Source organism: Protopterus annectens, chromosome 11.part0 (genome assembly GCF_019279795.1).
Source record: "Protopterus annectens isolate FY-2018-M chromosome 11.part0, PAN1.0, whole genome shotgun sequence".
Lineage (NCBI taxonomy): Eukaryota > Metazoa > Chordata > Ceratodontiformes > Protopteridae > Protopterus > Protopterus annectens.
In genome coordinates, this window is record NC_056745.1 from 360,269,803 (window position 1) to 360,287,241 (window position 17,439).

General features: G+C 42.9%; 1 protein-coding gene across 1 annotated transcript in view; it reads left to right on the top strand.

Moving 5' to 3' along the window:
• ATP2B1 (ATPase plasma membrane Ca2+ transporting 1) overlaps nt 1-17,439 on the top strand; it is a gene marked incomplete in the record, with an annotated part of 2,275,481 nt that overhangs the window by 1,177,197 nt on the left and 1,080,845 nt on the right. Inside the window, 1 exon segment of the mRNA XM_044087859.1 lies at nt 13,036-13,273. Coding sequence (XP_043943794.1) covers nt 13,036-13,273 — 238 coding nt within the window.

Below are 17,439 nucleotides of genomic sequence, written 5' to 3' on the forward strand. Positions count from 1 at the left end.
CAGTGTATGGGTCTCGGATCCAACCTGGGATCTGGCTTCAGACACTTCTAAGCTTTGGGTCTTCCCCTACCCATAATCCCATTTGAAAGGAGAGAGCTACCCAAGATCTCATTTACTGCTGTATGTATTTGATGGATCAAAGAAAATCCATTTATTCACAGTTTGCTGCCATACAGTCTCTGTCCAATGCCTGTATACGCTTTGTATATAATGTCACAGAATATGCATCTAGAACAGTTGGTACAGGTTATTTCCATAAGAAGACATGCCTGAATGCGGCTGTGAGATTTTGCAGAGCATTTTAAGACATCCTTTGTCAACACCCCATATGATGGATTGACTCTGATCCAAAAGTTAGAAATTATTTCAAGAAGTGAGTGGGATGGTAAACCCCTATCTGCCATAGGGATCAAATCCTTTACCTCTCAAAGGAGCTTCACTGGGAGCCATAGGGAGAGAAGAGAATTTGGTTTCAGAAATCACAGGGTTTTGCATCTGACACTTTTGGAGGCAGCTGTAAAAACTCTTACAATGCAGGTTGCCCAAGAGGCAGAGATAGCCTGCAAAACTAAAGCTTCAGGGGTACTTTCTCTGAGAAGCCTTTCCAGCGCTCTTGAAGACTTGCCCAACTGTTGCAGTCTGGGAGAAGTTGGGGGGATGCTTATCCCCTGCATCCAGCAACCTGGACATGCATCACTCAAGCCTCAACACCGGAGGCTATTTCACAACACATGTCCTGGGGAAATCCAGTATCCTTGTGGAGAGATTGAGCAGGTCTACCCTTCTATCTCATGCGTGGTCCCTCAGTCGATTAGTGATGCAGCGGATTTTCATCCGTTGTTGCAACAATGTCTCCCCTCCCCAGAACACCAAATGTAATAAGTTCTTTGCTCTAGTTGCTCAAGAGGGGGAGTCACCCATTGATGGTCTAGTGCACCCTTGGCCCCTGGATCTCCTTTACGCCTTTCCCAAACACCATTGTTTATAAAGTTTCATTTGTGATGAAGGTTGTAGTTATTCTCATAGCCCCTTTTTGGCCTTGACAAGTGTGGTTTCCCTTCCTCTGTCCTCATCTAGTCCGGCCACCTTGTGTGTTGTGCTTAGACCCAGATCTTCTGTTTCACCCTTCAAGGTTGCCTTACCCAAGCGTTCAGTCCCTCAGACTTGACTGGATGGTTTCTCCAATTCTAGTGATGGCTCAACAGTCCAGGTTTTCATCTTTGTCCACATTTTGTCTTCTTCCCAAAAACCCTTAATTAGGAAAATTTACAAGAACAGATGGAAACAGTTTTCTGTTCTGGTGATTGGAAAAAATATCGACCCTTTCTCAGATCCTCTTCCAGCAATTTTGGACTTCTTTGCACACCTTTTACATTGTGGAGCCAGCTATTCCACAATCATGGTACAGTTAGAAATAATGTCCTGTTTGTATGTTTGGGAAAATCATACACACATTGCATCTGTCAGATTATCCAAGACTTTACCCCAAGGTGTACCTTTCTACTACACACTTAAGAGATCCGACCCTTCCATGGGATGTTACTGTTGTGCTACATGCTTTGACTGGACCCTCCATTTGAACCTACTGCTAGGTGTAATTTGAAGATGTCCTTCATGGATGCATCTGCAGTCATAACAACTGGGTTGTCCTGTCGTCAGGCAGCCCTGCAGTCGGCCGGATTCCAAAGTCCGGGTCCGGCTTCGGCTGATGTCGCACTCCACCCGACGTCATCTCTGTTGGTCTTCGGGTATAAAAGCATCAGCCGACGCCATTTTCCTCAGTCTTTCTTGCCGCGTGGCGCCCGAAGCAGAAGCTGTTCGCAAGTGCCGGTCGGTCGGATCCAGAGATTACTTCTACCGAATACTACTTCGAAGACTTCTAAAGCTAAGTACCCGTTGGGGACTCTTTCTTGCCTCAGCCGATGTCAGAAAAAGTTAACAATTGTTTAACCTGTGGGAAACAAATACCTCATAAAGATTTCCACTCTTACTGTCTGCCTTGTTTAGGCCCAGCCCACGCGTAGCAGCCTGTTCGGCCTGTGCTTCTTTCAACCGACGACGCTTAGGCGTCGGTCGGAGTTTGCAGAACAGTTTTTCGGTTCTGATTTTGCGTACATTATGCCGCCGGATCCTCCGACTACCCAATCTACCAAAAGCGCAAAGAAAAGACCGACACTTCGCGGTCCGCGGTTTCGGCGAAACCATGGTTAAGCAAACGCGAGTGTCTCGGTTTCGGCGAAACCGAGAAAACTGATCAAAGTACAGCTGAACCTATTCCTACAACTGAGGCCCCTGCTACAACTCTTGAATCGACCTCAGAAATTTTACCCACTACGGTGGTTGACTTATCAGACACCATCCCCTTGGATGTCTCTACCCCAGCACGTGGTGCTGCTAGGCCTCCAGCAGCCATGTCCATTAAGGCCTTCGCCAGGGCTAAAGCAGCCAAGACTACTAAAACAGTGCCTGTTAAACCCCCACATCCAGGCCCTCTTCTAGTTCTCAAATGCTTACTTTGGCAGAAGATTTAATTTCTTTAATTAGAGGATCTCAATCTCACCCAGACAGGGCCTCTCAGCCCCAGAGAAGAGACCTAGGGCAGAGCCCCTGAGCCAGTGTCTTCTGATGATTCTGCTGATGAATCAGACATAACTGACCAGCCAGAGGCTCCCTTCTCCAATTTTGAAGATTCTGATGCTGAAGAATCCATTCCAGCTGCTTCTCCACCAGAAGAATTCTCCTTTGGGGAAACCTTGCATGCCATGCGAGAACAGTTCCAATGGCAGCAACAGGATTTTCAGACTCCAGAAAAGACTTAGGACCTTTCTGCACCTCCCACAGCACAGGCCCTTAGCTATACCTCCTGTTCTCTCTGTGGTGGATGATGCTTTCAATGATGTTTGCTCCGCTCCAGATTCTTTACCCCAGCCCCTGCCAAACCAGACAGATTTTACAGGGTGCCAGATACTCATCACCACCTTTACAAGGCCCCACTTGCAGACCCAGAAACTATATCCCAAGGTCCCAAGGCAGTAGCCGACCATAGCTAAAACCCTATTCCTTCTGAAAGGGAAGCAAGGTCATTAGACAGATGGGGTAAAAGGTCTACACTTCAGCTACTCTCTCAGCTAGAGCTTTAAACTGTCAGTTTCACATGATACAATACCAAGAGTTTATGCTTGATCAGTTAACTAAAAAACTAACCACTGATGACTCTCTTGATAAGAAATATGTATTAGAGATGGTAAATAACATACAACAGGTTAGCAACCATTCCTTAAAATGTGGCTATGATGCACTGGAGGCTTCATTTAGATCAGCCATGACTGGCACAGTGATAAGAAGGCATGCATGGCTAAAGGAACAAGCTTTACCGGATCATGTTAAAGCTAAGTTGCTAGATGCTCCTATGGACAAGACAAGTTTGTTTGGTACACCTGCCCAGCAGGTTATGAAGAAAATGGAAGAAAAGGCAAAATCAGTTCAAACTGTTAAAGATTTCTTGCAGGTTCAACCCCCAAGGTTTAGCAGGAACTGGCCTGCCAAAAATTGGTCCTTTCCTGACTCCACAAAATTTCAAAGAGGCAGGAATAGACGTTCCAGAGGCAGAAACCAATCCAGAGGAGGTGCCTACAGAGGACGACAGTGGCAAGGTAACAACAGAGGCACAGACACAGCCACTGCCACTACATCAGCACAACCACAGTGACTTAACCCTAAATCCGCCTACCAGGGAACAAATAGCAGCTCCTCTAGGCGGAAAGTTAACCTTATTTTCAAAGAACTGGCACTACATAACAAAGGACAAGTGGATTTTACAAACCATAGATCAAGGTTACGGTTTCACTTCCACACTTTACCAGTCAAAGAGGAATGCCAAATCTACCTCCAAATCAAAAACAGAGGCTCTACGCCAGATAATGGAGTTAGCAAACATGAGAGCTGTGGAAAGAGTGCCAACAGCAGAGCAAGGAAAGGGGTTCTATTCCAGACTATTCCTAGTTCCAAGAAAGGAAAAAGTTGGAGACCAATTCTCGACCTGTCCACCTTAAATACATACATCATTGTCCCAAAATTCAAAATGCTGACCCTACAGCAACTTCTTCCCATGCTGGGCAAGGAGTCTTGGCTGGTAACTCTAGATCTCAAGGAGGCATACCTGCACGTCCCCATTCGACCAATCTGCAGAAGATACCTCAGATTTCTTGCAGGATCAGAGCACTATCAATTCTCAGCATTGCCCTTTGGCTTATCTACTGCGCCCAGAGTATTCACAAAATGCCTGGCATCAGTAATCGCCCATTGCAGACTACAGGGAATTCAAATTTACCCATACCTGGACGACTGCCTGCTACAAGGGGACAACAAAAGCAAGCTGACAACAGATTTACAAAGGGTCATTTACTTGCTACAAGCACTGGGATACACAGTCAATTTACAAAAGTCAAGGCTGATACCATCCCAAACAAGGACATTCTTGGGCGCGGAATTGGACACAGTAAAACAAATGGCATTCCTGACTACAGAAAAATAAAAAGAACTTCCTCTTTACTTCTTGGCACTAACAAAACTGAACAAGTTAACAGCAAGAAAAGTTCTGCAGGCCTTGGGCTTCATGGCATCATGCATAATCTTGGTTCCATTTGCCAGACTACATATGAGGAAACTACAGTGGTACCTAAAGAATTTATGGTCCCAACACAGACACAGTCTAGAAACAGAAATCCCACTAATTCCATGCTTAAAACAGGAGTTCCTATGGTGGGCTCAGGCATGCCAGTCAAACCCAGGCCTACCCTTTCGCAGATGTCAAGCAAGCCAGACCATCACAACAGACGCTTCAGACCTAGGATGGGGGGCCCACATGCTGGACAAACGCGTGCAAGGATTGTGGACACAAGATCAACTTCACCTGCACATCAATCTAAAAGAAATGCTGGCAGTAAAACTGGCAATCCAAAAGTTCAAACCATTTCTCAAAGAGGGCCAGTTGATGATAAGGACAGACAACACCACAGTCATGTGGTACATCAACAAACAGGGAGGCACTCATTCATACCCCCTATGCAGAATGACCTTGGAGCTGTGGACCCTGGCACTCAGCTACAACATCCAGTTACAGGCAATATTTGTACCGGGGAAAGACAATACTCTAGCAGACATATTAAGCAGAACCACTTCGGATGCCCACGAATGGAAGCTGCACCCGGACATCTTCAAGACCATCTCAAAGAAATGGGGAATGCCACAGATAGACCTATTTGCATCACCTCTCAATCACCAGCTCAGAAAATTCTGCACAAGGACATTCCACCCACTAGCATGGAAAGTGGACTCGCTCTCCTTCAACTGGAAAGGCCTAACAGCATATGCATTCCCACCTCTTCCCTTGATACACAAGGTACTACTAAAAATCAAGGAAGAACGTCCAAGGATAATCCTGATAGCTCCAAACTGGCCAAGACAGCACTGGTACCCACTACTGAGGAGCATGTCTCGAACAATATGTGGCCAATACCCTGATGCCTTTGATGCTAACTCAGAACAACTACAGCATCATACATCCAAACCTAAAAGCGTTGCAACTGACTGCATGGAACATCACATAGCAGCAGCTAATCCAGAACTTTCCCAAAGAGTTAAAGACATTATTCTTGAAGCACGCAGACCTTCAACAAGAAGGAACTATGCTGGAAAATGGAAAAGGTTTGTCATTTGGAGTACGGAAAGAGGAAAAGATGTGTCAAACATAGATATGCCTAACATTCTGGAGTATCTGGCGAACTTCTTCATTCAGGCCTGTCCTACTCCTCCATCAAGATACATGCATCAGCTATTTCAGCAGAATACAGCTTTGATCCACCTGTTTTTCGCACCCTTTGCTCAGGCAGTTCCTCAGAGGAATCAAGAATGTAAAACCTCCAAGGAAACCACCATTACCAGCTTGGGATTTAAACTTTGTGCTAGAAAAGTTGACACTATCACCCTTTGAACCAGCAGCAACAGCAGACCTACAACACCTGTCATGGAAAACTGCTTTCCTACTGGCAATTACTTCAGCAAGGAGGGTTTCAGAACTACAGGCCTTAATGGCAGTGCAACCCTTCCTAATCTTCCACCAAGATAGAGTGTCCATGAGGACTAATCCTACATTTATGCCCAAGGTGGTATACAGAGTGTCTTTAAACCAGGCAATCCACCTACCTACCTTCTTTCCCAACCCACAAAACAGAGGGGAAAGAATACTGCATACCTTGGATGTACATAGACAGCTACGCTACTACTTGGACAGAACAAAAATAGCAGAAAGACTGACCAACTTTTGTAGCCTATGCAACAGGAAGGGAAGGAAAAGCTATTTCCAAACAGACAATCTCCAAATGGATAGGAAATTGCATACGATTCTGTTACTCCTTCCATGGAAAACCAATTCCGTAGAACATAAGACCTCATTCTACAAGGGCAACAGCCACTACCACAGCCTTCTTACGAGGAGTGGCAACCAAAGACATTATTGAGGCGGCTACTTGGACCTCCGTGCATACATTTGCCAAGCATTATAATTTGCCTCTATATTCCAGATCCCGAGCAGGGTTTGCCACTGCTGTACTGCAAGGGATACTAAACACACCATAATCTACTTTTATCCTCCTCCCCTAGTTGGCTATGGTATTCTACCCAGTTGTTATGACTGCAGATGCATCCATGAAGGACATAGTACAGTTTTGTACCTACCATAACTGTAGATGTCCGAACTGGATAGCATCTGCAGTCAGGATTACCCTCCCTCCTTCCCCTCTGTGGTACTCCTAGGGTGTTTACCCTCCTAATAGCTAGCTGTTGGGGGGGAGTCTTTTATGGTGTATTTGTTTGTATATATGTACATACATGCTTATTGTTGTGTTTACCTCTATCTATTTGGAAACATTGGCATCTATCCAAATTTTAGCCTGCAAGAGGGCTACTGGCATCTGGGGCAAGAAACACTGAGGAAAATGGCGTCGGCTGATGCTTTTATACCCGAAGACCAACAGAGATGACGTCGGGTGGAGTGCGACATCAGCCGAAGCCGGACCCGGACTTTGGAATCCGGCCGACTGCAGGGCTGCCTGACGACAGGACAACCCAGTTGTTATGACTGCAGATGCTATCCAGTTCGGACATCTACATTTATGGTAGGTACAAAACTGTACTTTTTTATCATGGACGACTGTTTCTGATAGCTATCATTTCTGTCAAGAGCATTTTTGAGCTACACCCCCTTTGCTCAAAAACCTCCCTTTCAAATGTTTCACAAGGACAGTGTGTCATGGAAAACTAATCCCTTCTTTTGTCTTAAGGCAGCTTTTGAATTATCTGTTAATCACTCCATAAGTCTTCTACTGTTCTTACCAAGTTTGTTGAGCAAGGGTGTATACTTTGCATTGGCTTGATGTTCGTCTGTTATGTTTTTATTTACATTGGACAAAATCTTTCAGGAAAGCAGATCAGTTATTTGTGTCCTTTTCTACAGCTAAATTGGGAAAACTAGTGCCCAAGTCATCCTTTCACACTGGTTTTCACATTGCATTTTTTTATTTTATCAAGAAAGATGATTAAAACTTCCTTCGACTCCAAAGGCTCATCTACAGCCTTCCTTTCTAGTCTTCCACTTGATGACATATGCAGTGCAGCTACTTTGTCCAAGGTACATACCTTCATCGCACACTATAAATTACATATGCTGCCAAAATCTGTAGCCTCCTTTGGTTCAGCTGTGCTATGACGTATCCTTCCATAAGGTCTCCCAAGTGCGAAAGTAGATGGGAACTCTGTCCCATGCCCTAAAGAATGGACACAAAAGACAACATCAAATGCAAAAATGATGTACTTACCATAATGATGGAACTGCGTTGTCTGTTTCCATCCTTACTCAACTACCCTCACACCATCCCCTCCTTAATTTTTGTATGCAGAGTTTTTGCTTGCGTTTCCATTGTGATATAGTTCTTGCTGACCTTGTCTTGGCTTCTGAAGGTAGTGTCCTTCACTTTCATTCTCTCTTTTCTCAGCCAGGCAGTGTTCATATTAGCCAAGTCGTTTTTCTGTCAACGCCTTTATAATTTTAAATTCGCTTATGGCTAGGGGGACTTTTATTGGTGGGAAAACTCAATCTGCGGTAGCTCGCTCCTTTCACAAGAGATTGAGTAGCAAGAGGAACCTGAGCAACAAATCCAAAGCTTAGAAGTGTCCAAAACTGGACAGAAAGATGGCCCAGATCTATCATTATGGTGAGTACATTACTTTCATTTTGTGTCGGTTGCTTGACCAGTTGTTGTATCCTTGGCAGGATAATAACCCATATTGCTAAGATTACTGCACCAGTGATCATTTGAATATCTACTCTTAATGTTAAGACTACTTAAGTAACTGTACTTTTTTTTTTTTTTTTTTTTTTTTTAAGTGGCAGGTTGGTCCTCTGTACATACGTTTACAAAGTAGATTCCTCCTTCAGGTCTTAGGACAGGCTTGGTACGACTATTCCCCAGGGGCTCCTGTACTCTTTACATCCTCTTCCCAGTCAGTTTAAGCTATGGTGCTTTACATATATAAACAAAGCTACTGGAGCAAGTAACGTTACCATAGCATTAAATGTTTGAATGAACATGGCTACAGTAGCCACTCTTTCCCTCCGTCCTCCTGTGTTTTTGTATGTCTTTGTTGGCAAGATGAGGTCTATTTATATTTTCCTATCCTTGACCTTTTCCTGGTGCTAGCCTTCCTCTGTTTTGTATGAAAGCTCTGAAGGGCTTATCACCTAAATCTCTGTGTAGCAATTCTTAAACTGAATAATGGTTTGAGTGTATGGAGTGTACTTTCAAGAACTGAAAGCTGCCTGGCTGTTGTAACCTTGACGAGATATAAGAAGTTTGCACCTGTGATCTTTCAAACATCTACTGTTGGTAAGTTTACCTACGCAACTGTACTTTATTTCATTCTTAGTCTTGCAAATTGAGGCATTCCCAAAGATATGAAACTAGTGTCCCAACTTTTCCCTTCATATCCCCAACAGATGGGGCCAAGTCTAGGGAGCATATTGACTAGTTTTGACTGGGGTATGAAAGTACCTGAATAAGTACTGCCTTCCTAAGAGCCCAAACCTTTTTTACCTCATTATATACTAGGAGACTTTCACTCAATTACTACATACTTCATTGAATATTGCATTTTCAAGTTTCTTCCAAGCCAACTTGTTTTTATTTAAGTTTTTCAGTCCCATGGCTAGGAGTATTTTGTATAAACAGCAAATTGTTCCTTTAGTTGAGTTAGCAGCTTCTGTTGTTTCAACCAGACTGACGTTCTTCCTTATCACTTTTAGTATTCCTTATAAAGGGAATATCCTGTTAAGGATAGCAGTATGTCTGGAGCACACATACCAAAGCCTTGGCTCCTACCAAGCTCTGTATATCAGAAGTATGTCCTCCTTTCTTCCGAGACATGAGATACCCAAGTGACATAGAAGTGCCAAATCCTCAGAACTTTTTTCCGCCAGTCTGAATGCTGTTATAGAATTTAGTCTGTAAGTTTATTGCATTAACTCAGCCACCTAGCCTAGGGCAGCTAAGCACTCCATTAGAGACTCTTCCTTATTATCTCTTTACTTGGTTACATGTTTTACATGTAGTCCAGAAAGGGGAAATGTGCGTGTGGGAGGCAGATTCCCCATAATGACAGACACGAAACGTGTCTTTTCTGCTTAGTGCAGAGCATGATCACATGCAGTGTGATTTTTGCCAGGCCTTTCTACTCAAGACATTGTGCAACAGTCTGTTGTCTCTGTGTATTTAGGAAACCAGTGTATGAAGCTGTTAGCTCAGGGAACTGTACTGTCTGAGTCTTCTCAGCTGAACATTCAGCCGTACTAAAATGAAGTTTAAAGTGATGTGTCTAGAGATTTCTGCTGCCCAGCTTTTACCAGACATCTCCATAGGGACAGATGAAGAACCAGATAACTGTGTAGCTGCAACACCTGCTCCCTCTGTCATGACCCATTAAAGGCTGACACAGGACTTGCTATCAGCACATCTGCTGCAGACAAGAAGGGAGGAGCCATGGATGATTGTCTGATGAGTTTAGAGGGATTCCCCCTGATACTAGTTAGGGAAGAAGTACCTGGTTTGCTTATTGATGTTGCGGTGTACAGAACCTCTTAAGCTTGTTAGGACAGAGGTTCCTGTTAAGAAAAAATAAACTAGGCATGTATTCCATGTAGCTAAATCATTATTTTCAGACTTCAGTCCTCAGTGATTTGCCAGAAAACCAAATTTTTTATAAGGAAGAAAAATATGAGGCAAAAATCTGGGCATTCTATGAAAATCTGGAGTTGAGAGATGTATGTTGCAGTCTGTAAAAAGTTGTGTCCTGTAATAAAACTTTTACAGGATTGCCTAACGTAAAAGGTCTTAATGCTCCTGGTGTAAGCTTTATAAGACCTGCCCCCAAGGGGGACAGAAGCATCTTTTTTCCAAAAAAGGTTGTGGTTCTCAGACAGAATCCCTTGTATAGCATCTTAGGGGATCAAACTGATTTAGTCTCTGAATGATATGTAGGTATGTCTCCTCACATCTTTAAAGTCAATTTTTACTTTTTGCTAAAATGCTTTGAAAGATTAGGTTAGTTTAGTCTGGAACTCCAAATACTTGATCCTCTTGAGTTTTTCTAGAACGGGATAGCTGTAGATTATTTTCTTTTGGGGAGGTAATTAGTCTGAACTACTTTTCTTCTCAATGCATTTATTTTATACCCTGCTCACTTACCATATTTCATGACTTCATGAAGTACCACATGAAGTCATCATTGGGGTTGATTAATTCTGTCTAGCTTGTCAGCATACATGGAAGTTTTACAATGTACTCCTTGTAACGTGCATCCTGTAAAATGGGCCAGTCGCAGCCTAGTTGTTAATTGATGAAGGGTCATAGCAAAGTACGGTCAGGGGCATAGGGCAATCTTGCCAAGTCACCCCCTTGATATGTTTAGTGCAGCAGAGTTGGTACTTTTCAAATTTATCAAATAGACTTGGAAATAAATCCCATTTGCTCTAAAACCATAAAGAAATCCATGTAGTCCAATCAAATTTCTTTTTGCAGGTTAGGCTTGCAAACAAGCAGGGCCTCCCCATAACTGCAACATCTACGATCGTAGGTGCCTTTATTAGATAAAAGTTGCTCTCCCCAGAGCAAACGCAGGTTGGTCCTGATACGTAATAAATGGTGGTAGTTTGTTCAGTCCCTTAGTCAGCAGTGCCTGTGAACAGTTTATAACTATGGTTTAAGATTAAAATGTGATGGGGTGATCGAACCTGATTGAGTATCTTTGACCTACTAAAGTATGTCTAAAATGACTGCTTGTTTCCAAGATTTGGAGGGCCTTCCCTATTGCAAGAACATAATTAATCAACTTTGTGAAATGTCTTATGAAATTTTCTCCAACCTGTAGATCAAATGGTGTCAGTAGACCATCTGGACATCAGAGCTTTCCCTTTTTCTGTTGTACAATCAAAGTTTCCAAGGTTTTCTGACCTGGACTCAACCCAGAAAGGTTCAAAGGGATAAAACAAAATATTCTCTCCATCAGGCCTACCATAGGAGACTCCACAGCATACTGTATTCCTTAATATGTTTTAAGAAATTCAGCTATTCACCCAGGATCTTTGAAGTAGTTCCCTTCTCCAAATGCTTTGCATATAACTTTTTTTGCCACTTGTCTCATCAGCCTTAATACTTAACACCTCTGACTTGCTGGTGTTACTTCAACATTTTCTGTTTAATGAGGTTAAAGCTTTGTGTTCTTAAAGGTTAGAAAGGCATCAGTTTTCCTGTAATGTCTTGGATGAATTTCTCAACATTTGGGACTTCTTTAACCAGTTTTCTCTGAGCCTGGAGTAACTCTTTTTGAAAGTTTCTTAATTTTGTAAACTTACAACTTTATCCTTGATGGTTACGAAGACATTTCCTGTATCTGTGTTTAAATATTAATCAGTTTTTAGTATTTCTCTTTTCTCCACTCTCCAAATCCCGTCCACAGTAAAGCTACTTGTTTCTTTCTGAAAAATGTTTTCCTTTGCATATAAGCTAGTTGTACCCTAAAATTCAATACAGTTATCTGAAAGGATAGATTTCAGATTTGGTGAATGAATTAAATATGTACAAGTGTTATTTGTATGTTGCCTATGAGACCCAGCCCTGATGTGTTGAGTGTCTAAAAGCAGTTATTTCCCAGTGCTTTGCTTTACTTTACTTTAATGCAGTGATTTATTAACACTTTGATTTTGTATGGTTTACATATCGTGGTTATGATGCTTTGCCTTTCCATTAAGGGAAACAAAATGTTTTTTTCATGGTAGTTTCATATATCAAAGGCATGCAAATAAGACGCTTACATCTGCTCTGTGCTTAAGGAAAATATAGGGCATCTTGGAATGAGGTCAGACTGGAGAGAATGCAGAGATGTAAGGAAGCAATAGTTGGAATAATTGGATCCCAGCACATGAAAATGTAAAAACTGCAGTACAAAAATGAAGGCTAGCCAGCTGATTTATCAGCAAAAAAGAAGGGAGATAGTGTAAAGCAAATTAACTTATGGGAAGTTTTTTTTTTTTTTTTTTGAACTGAGTGTTGGAAAGAAACCCGATTCTTATTTTCATAGAAGCTAAGCAGTAGTGCAAACTATGTGTTTGCATGAGCCTTTGTGTTTACCAACCCAGCTGATTTTTGCATACCTGTCTGAGGTGTGCCACACTTGTTGTGTGGAGGTTACACCTTTGTCCCCTTGGGTGTGCCTAAGTGCTATTTGAACTGTAGAAACTTGTTCCCAGGTGAACCCACAGTTTTGTCTTAAAATTGTCATATTACAGTCATAAGATAATACATGTACTCATTCTGCAGTAACATGCACACATTGTTGTAAATTATATTTGCTGCTTGTTCTGTTCTGAATGTGTTTTGAGAGAAGTAATGTCATTTGTATTAAGTAACTAATGTCTTCCTTTTAAAGGTGCTATAAAATCCTTAATGCAAATGGAGAAGCAAATGTATTCAGACCACGAGATCGGGACGACATGGTAAAGAAAGTAATAGAACCTATGGCTTCTGAAGGGCTACGCACTATCTGTCTGGCATTCAGAAACTTTCCTGCTGGAGAACCAGAGCCAGACTGGGAGAATGAAAATGAGATTATTACTGGCCTTACCTGTATTGGTGTTGTCGGTATTGAGGATCCTGTTAGGCCTGAGGTATTTATCTATGTATCTATCTCTCATTCTTAACACTTTTCATCCGGGATGACTCTGGCAGAAAGTTAGCATATCTAGGCTTTCTTGCTTACCTTTTGCTTGTCTTCAGACATTTTTGACAGTATTATTACCCTGTGTGTTTGCATTTTGTGCCTGTTTTGAGCAACTTCATATATTTAGCATACAAACAGTGATGCATAGACCATTGTTGCTTCCCACATTATAACCATTGGTAGATCACTGATATCTCACACTTTTAGCAGAACCCTGCTTCATGGAATGGTGGCAAGAAAGTTCTGAAGATTTTCACATACATACCAGGTTCTAGTCTTGGGTCAGACATACTGCATGAGAAGAAAGTACACTAAGCTGTTGTAGATTATTCAGACGTCTTTTATCCTTGGGAGGATATTTCCACTGGTTAGGGTTACTGCAACAGTGATCTAATGATAAACGGTAGAGGACATGCAAAAATGAAAACAAAGTTTATGTACTCCCCATAATGATGGGTCTGTGTTGTTCATTTTCATTCCACTGCAACTGATGGGTCATAGATCTGGCTTGGGTTCTTTCACTAGATTCACAGATCCAGATCTTGAGCTCCTCCCTTACCCATAATGTGCCACCAACCTAACATACCTCAGATTGACTTTGCTGCTTCGAGAAACAGTTTATTCTATACTGAATAAATTGCAAAGAAACAGCAGAAATAAAACTGGAGCTCAAACAAGAAAAAATGGGTTCCCAACAAAAAGCACTTAGGTGTTCTCCAGGAAGAAAGAAAAGGGGATTAGGAGGGTTGGAAGTTGCAGAAGAATGAAAATGGAAAACACAGATCGTAATTATGGTGAGTACTTTTTTTATCTGATGTCATTTTCATTCATTACTCAAATGACAGGACAGAGTCCCCAGTTAGATGAACTTTGGGTGGTCCTCCTAGGAGGATATTTTGGAGTACTGCATAGCCAAAGGCAGCTGTGTTCCTAGAAATCAAATTTGGTTTATAATGAGCAGTAAAGGTATGAGCATTGAACTAAGTAGCAGCTGCACAAATTTCATCTGTTGAAGTTCTTGACCAAAAGTGAATGTGCTCTTGGCAGCTTAGGCAAAGACAAACCTCTCTGTTTATAGACAAAGGATACGCAATCAGTCAACCATTTGGCTAAAGTCACTTTGGAAACTGGCATCCCCAATCTGTTATGAGAAAAGGAGACACACAATTGAGCCGATTATCTGAAATCTTTGGTTCGATGAAGATAAAAACAAAGTTGCCTGTGTACTTCCATACCGTATATGTTCATCTTTATTGAAAATTTTTCGGAAAAAAGTGAGGTTGATACCTGATTAATGTTCGACTCAGAAGCCAACGTAGGTAAAATTAAAAGTTGTGTACTCATCATAACTAGGCATCTGTATTGTCCATTTTCATTCTTTCTCAGCCCATGGTTTCGGATCCGAGCCTGTGATCCAACTCAGTCACATACTTCAAACTTCGGATCCAGCTCTCAATCTCCACCCTATACCCATAATGCATTATTCCATCCTCATTATCTCAGATCGAGTCTGTTGCCATAGAACCATATAGCTAAACCGAGACAGGTATAGTTGACAAAGGAAGGGCTCAAACCCAGAACTTCAGGTTTCAAATACGGTCCTATAGGTCTCTCCAGAAAAAGGTGGGTGGGAAGTTGAGGAAGAATGAAAATGGGCAGCACAGATGCCTAGTTATGGCGAGTACATCACTTTTAAATCTGATGTTGTCCTTCTCATTCTTCCTTAACCCATGGGACAGAGTCCCCAGCTATGTTGATCCTGGGTGGTCCTCATGGAAGGGTATTCCAGAGTACCATCAAACCAAAGGCAGCTCTGTTTCTAGATACAATATCCAATTTGTAATGTAACAAAGGTGTGGGCATTGGACCATGTACCTGCTGCACAAATCTAATCAATATATATTCTAGACCAAAAAGCAGATGAAGCAGCCATTGATTTTTGTTGACTGAGCCTTAGGAGGCTTGGGTAAGTCTGTACCTCGTTGAAAATAAATCCAAGAAATAGTTTATAATCCATTTTGCTAAAGTGACCTTAGATACTCATAATCCTAGTCTTTTTGGTGAAAAGGAAACGAATAGTTTATCTGATTTTCTGAAATGCATTGTCCTATGAAGATAAAATCGTAATTGTCTTTGTACATCAAGGAGATGAAGCATATACTGTCCTTTATTTGAAAAAAATTAGAAAGAAGACTGGTAAAGGAGTAGATTGATTGATGTTATTTTCAGGGGCCTCTTTGGGAAGAAAAGAAGTGTTTGCAAGCGAACCCTATCTTTAGGTATTCTCTTAGAAGCAATGGCTACCTAAAAGACTTATGTTATGTAGTCCAATCTCGCCTACATTCTTACTCGTGGGTTCGGAGCCGACATTCGGCTCCGACTCTGCCATACTTTTAGCTCGAAGTCTTTCTATTGGCTGGGCTAAGATGGTATCCCATGCTGCACTGCTGTCTATCCCCAGATCTCGTTTGCTGCTCGTGTATCTCAGACGTGATCTCGCGCTTGGCTGTGGCTAAGTATCTTTTCTTCTTTATAACAGAGAAGTTTTTTGCAAAAAAGCTATTTTCATAGCTCTTTGTGTGTGTTCTTGACTGTATTGTGGAAAAGTTGTGTTTTTCTCTCATAGCGTGTTCTTCTGGTATCCCACTTGCTGTTTCCAACGGGCTAGGTCTGTTTCAGTTAGAGGACCTAGTCTGTCCCCTTGCTTTCCTTGTGTGCTAACTTTTTCCCCTTGGGCTAAAACCGTTTAAATTAGAGGAGTTAGTCCTCCCCCTTGTTCTTGTGTCTAAGGACGTTTTAGTTAGACGTCTTTGTGGTGTACTGTTTGTTTGTCTTGTTCCGCGCTTGTGGCTGTTTTGACCGTTGGTCTAGTTTTGAGTTAGTTACTTGGTGTTTGCGGTAACTGTCTAAAGGTACTAAGGAGCATAAGCCCTCGGGCTTTAAGAAGTGCTCCAAGTGCAGTTATAAGATGTCCATCACCGATGGACACTCTGTGTGTACTTTCTGGGAGCGATTCACCTTCAGAAATCATGTAGTTTTTGTCATGCCTTTAGCCCGCATGTTCTTTAGGAAAGGAAGAACAAATTGATTTTGAAGGGAATTCTGAAACCCTCCTTCGAGGAGGGTTTGGAGAGTGCTTCCAGCTTTAAGGCTTCTCCATCAAAAGCTAAATCTTCCAAGGCTAAAAAGCGATCCCCGGCTCCATCAGTATCCTCGGAGCCACTGGAGAAAATAGCAAAATCTTCAACGACATCCTCGGCTCCATTGTCCTCGGGGCCGCAGGAAGTGTCAGTGGTAATGGAACCTGCTTCGGTTCCAATTTTCTTGGAGCCTGTTCGGAGCTGGTTGCCTAGCATCAGGCCAGTATCTCCTCCTCGCAGGTCTCCTACAGAGAGGAGGTCTTGATCTCTTTCCCTATCCTCTAAATCCTCCAGGACCTTATCGGATGTGGACGTCGATAGAGTGGTGCTGAGACTTCTTCAGTCACCAGTACTGGCAAAATTGTTTTCGGCTCCGCCCCAGTCGGCTCCGGAGCCGGACCCTCAACCTACATCGATACTTTCTCCTCTGAGCGCATCTCAGCTTTCTGAGCCGGAGTGCTCGGCTCCGTGTGATGTCCCTGGGTCGGTTCTGACAGCCCCTCCTGACTTATCGGTTCCGACGTCAGCTCCGACCCCATCAACGCCGTCCACGGGGTTCAGGACTTCAGGATTCATTGGTTGGACCCGAGGGAGAGGCTTTGGGACACCTCTCTGCTCCTAGTCTCCCTCTCGGTGCTTCGGCGCGGGGAAGCCTGACTCCTGTCTCTGCTACGGAGGCTGATCGATGTTCAGATCCGGGAGGACCAGTTTTCGAGGCCATGCGGAATGCGCTGGTGAGGTCGTCAGCGCCATCATACGGTTCGGTCACTCTGTTCCCTACAGCACCGGTGCAGGTCTCTGATCGCCATCTATCTCTGGACAGTGGAGCCCCAAGGCCTCAGGGTACCCCAAGTGGCCCCCTTATTTCTGAGGGCCCCTCAGAGTTTTTGCATGAGGAGCCACCAAGAAAGAAAACATGCAAGAGGAAGCACATAGATTCCCAGGATGAGTCTCTCACATCAAACACCGACCT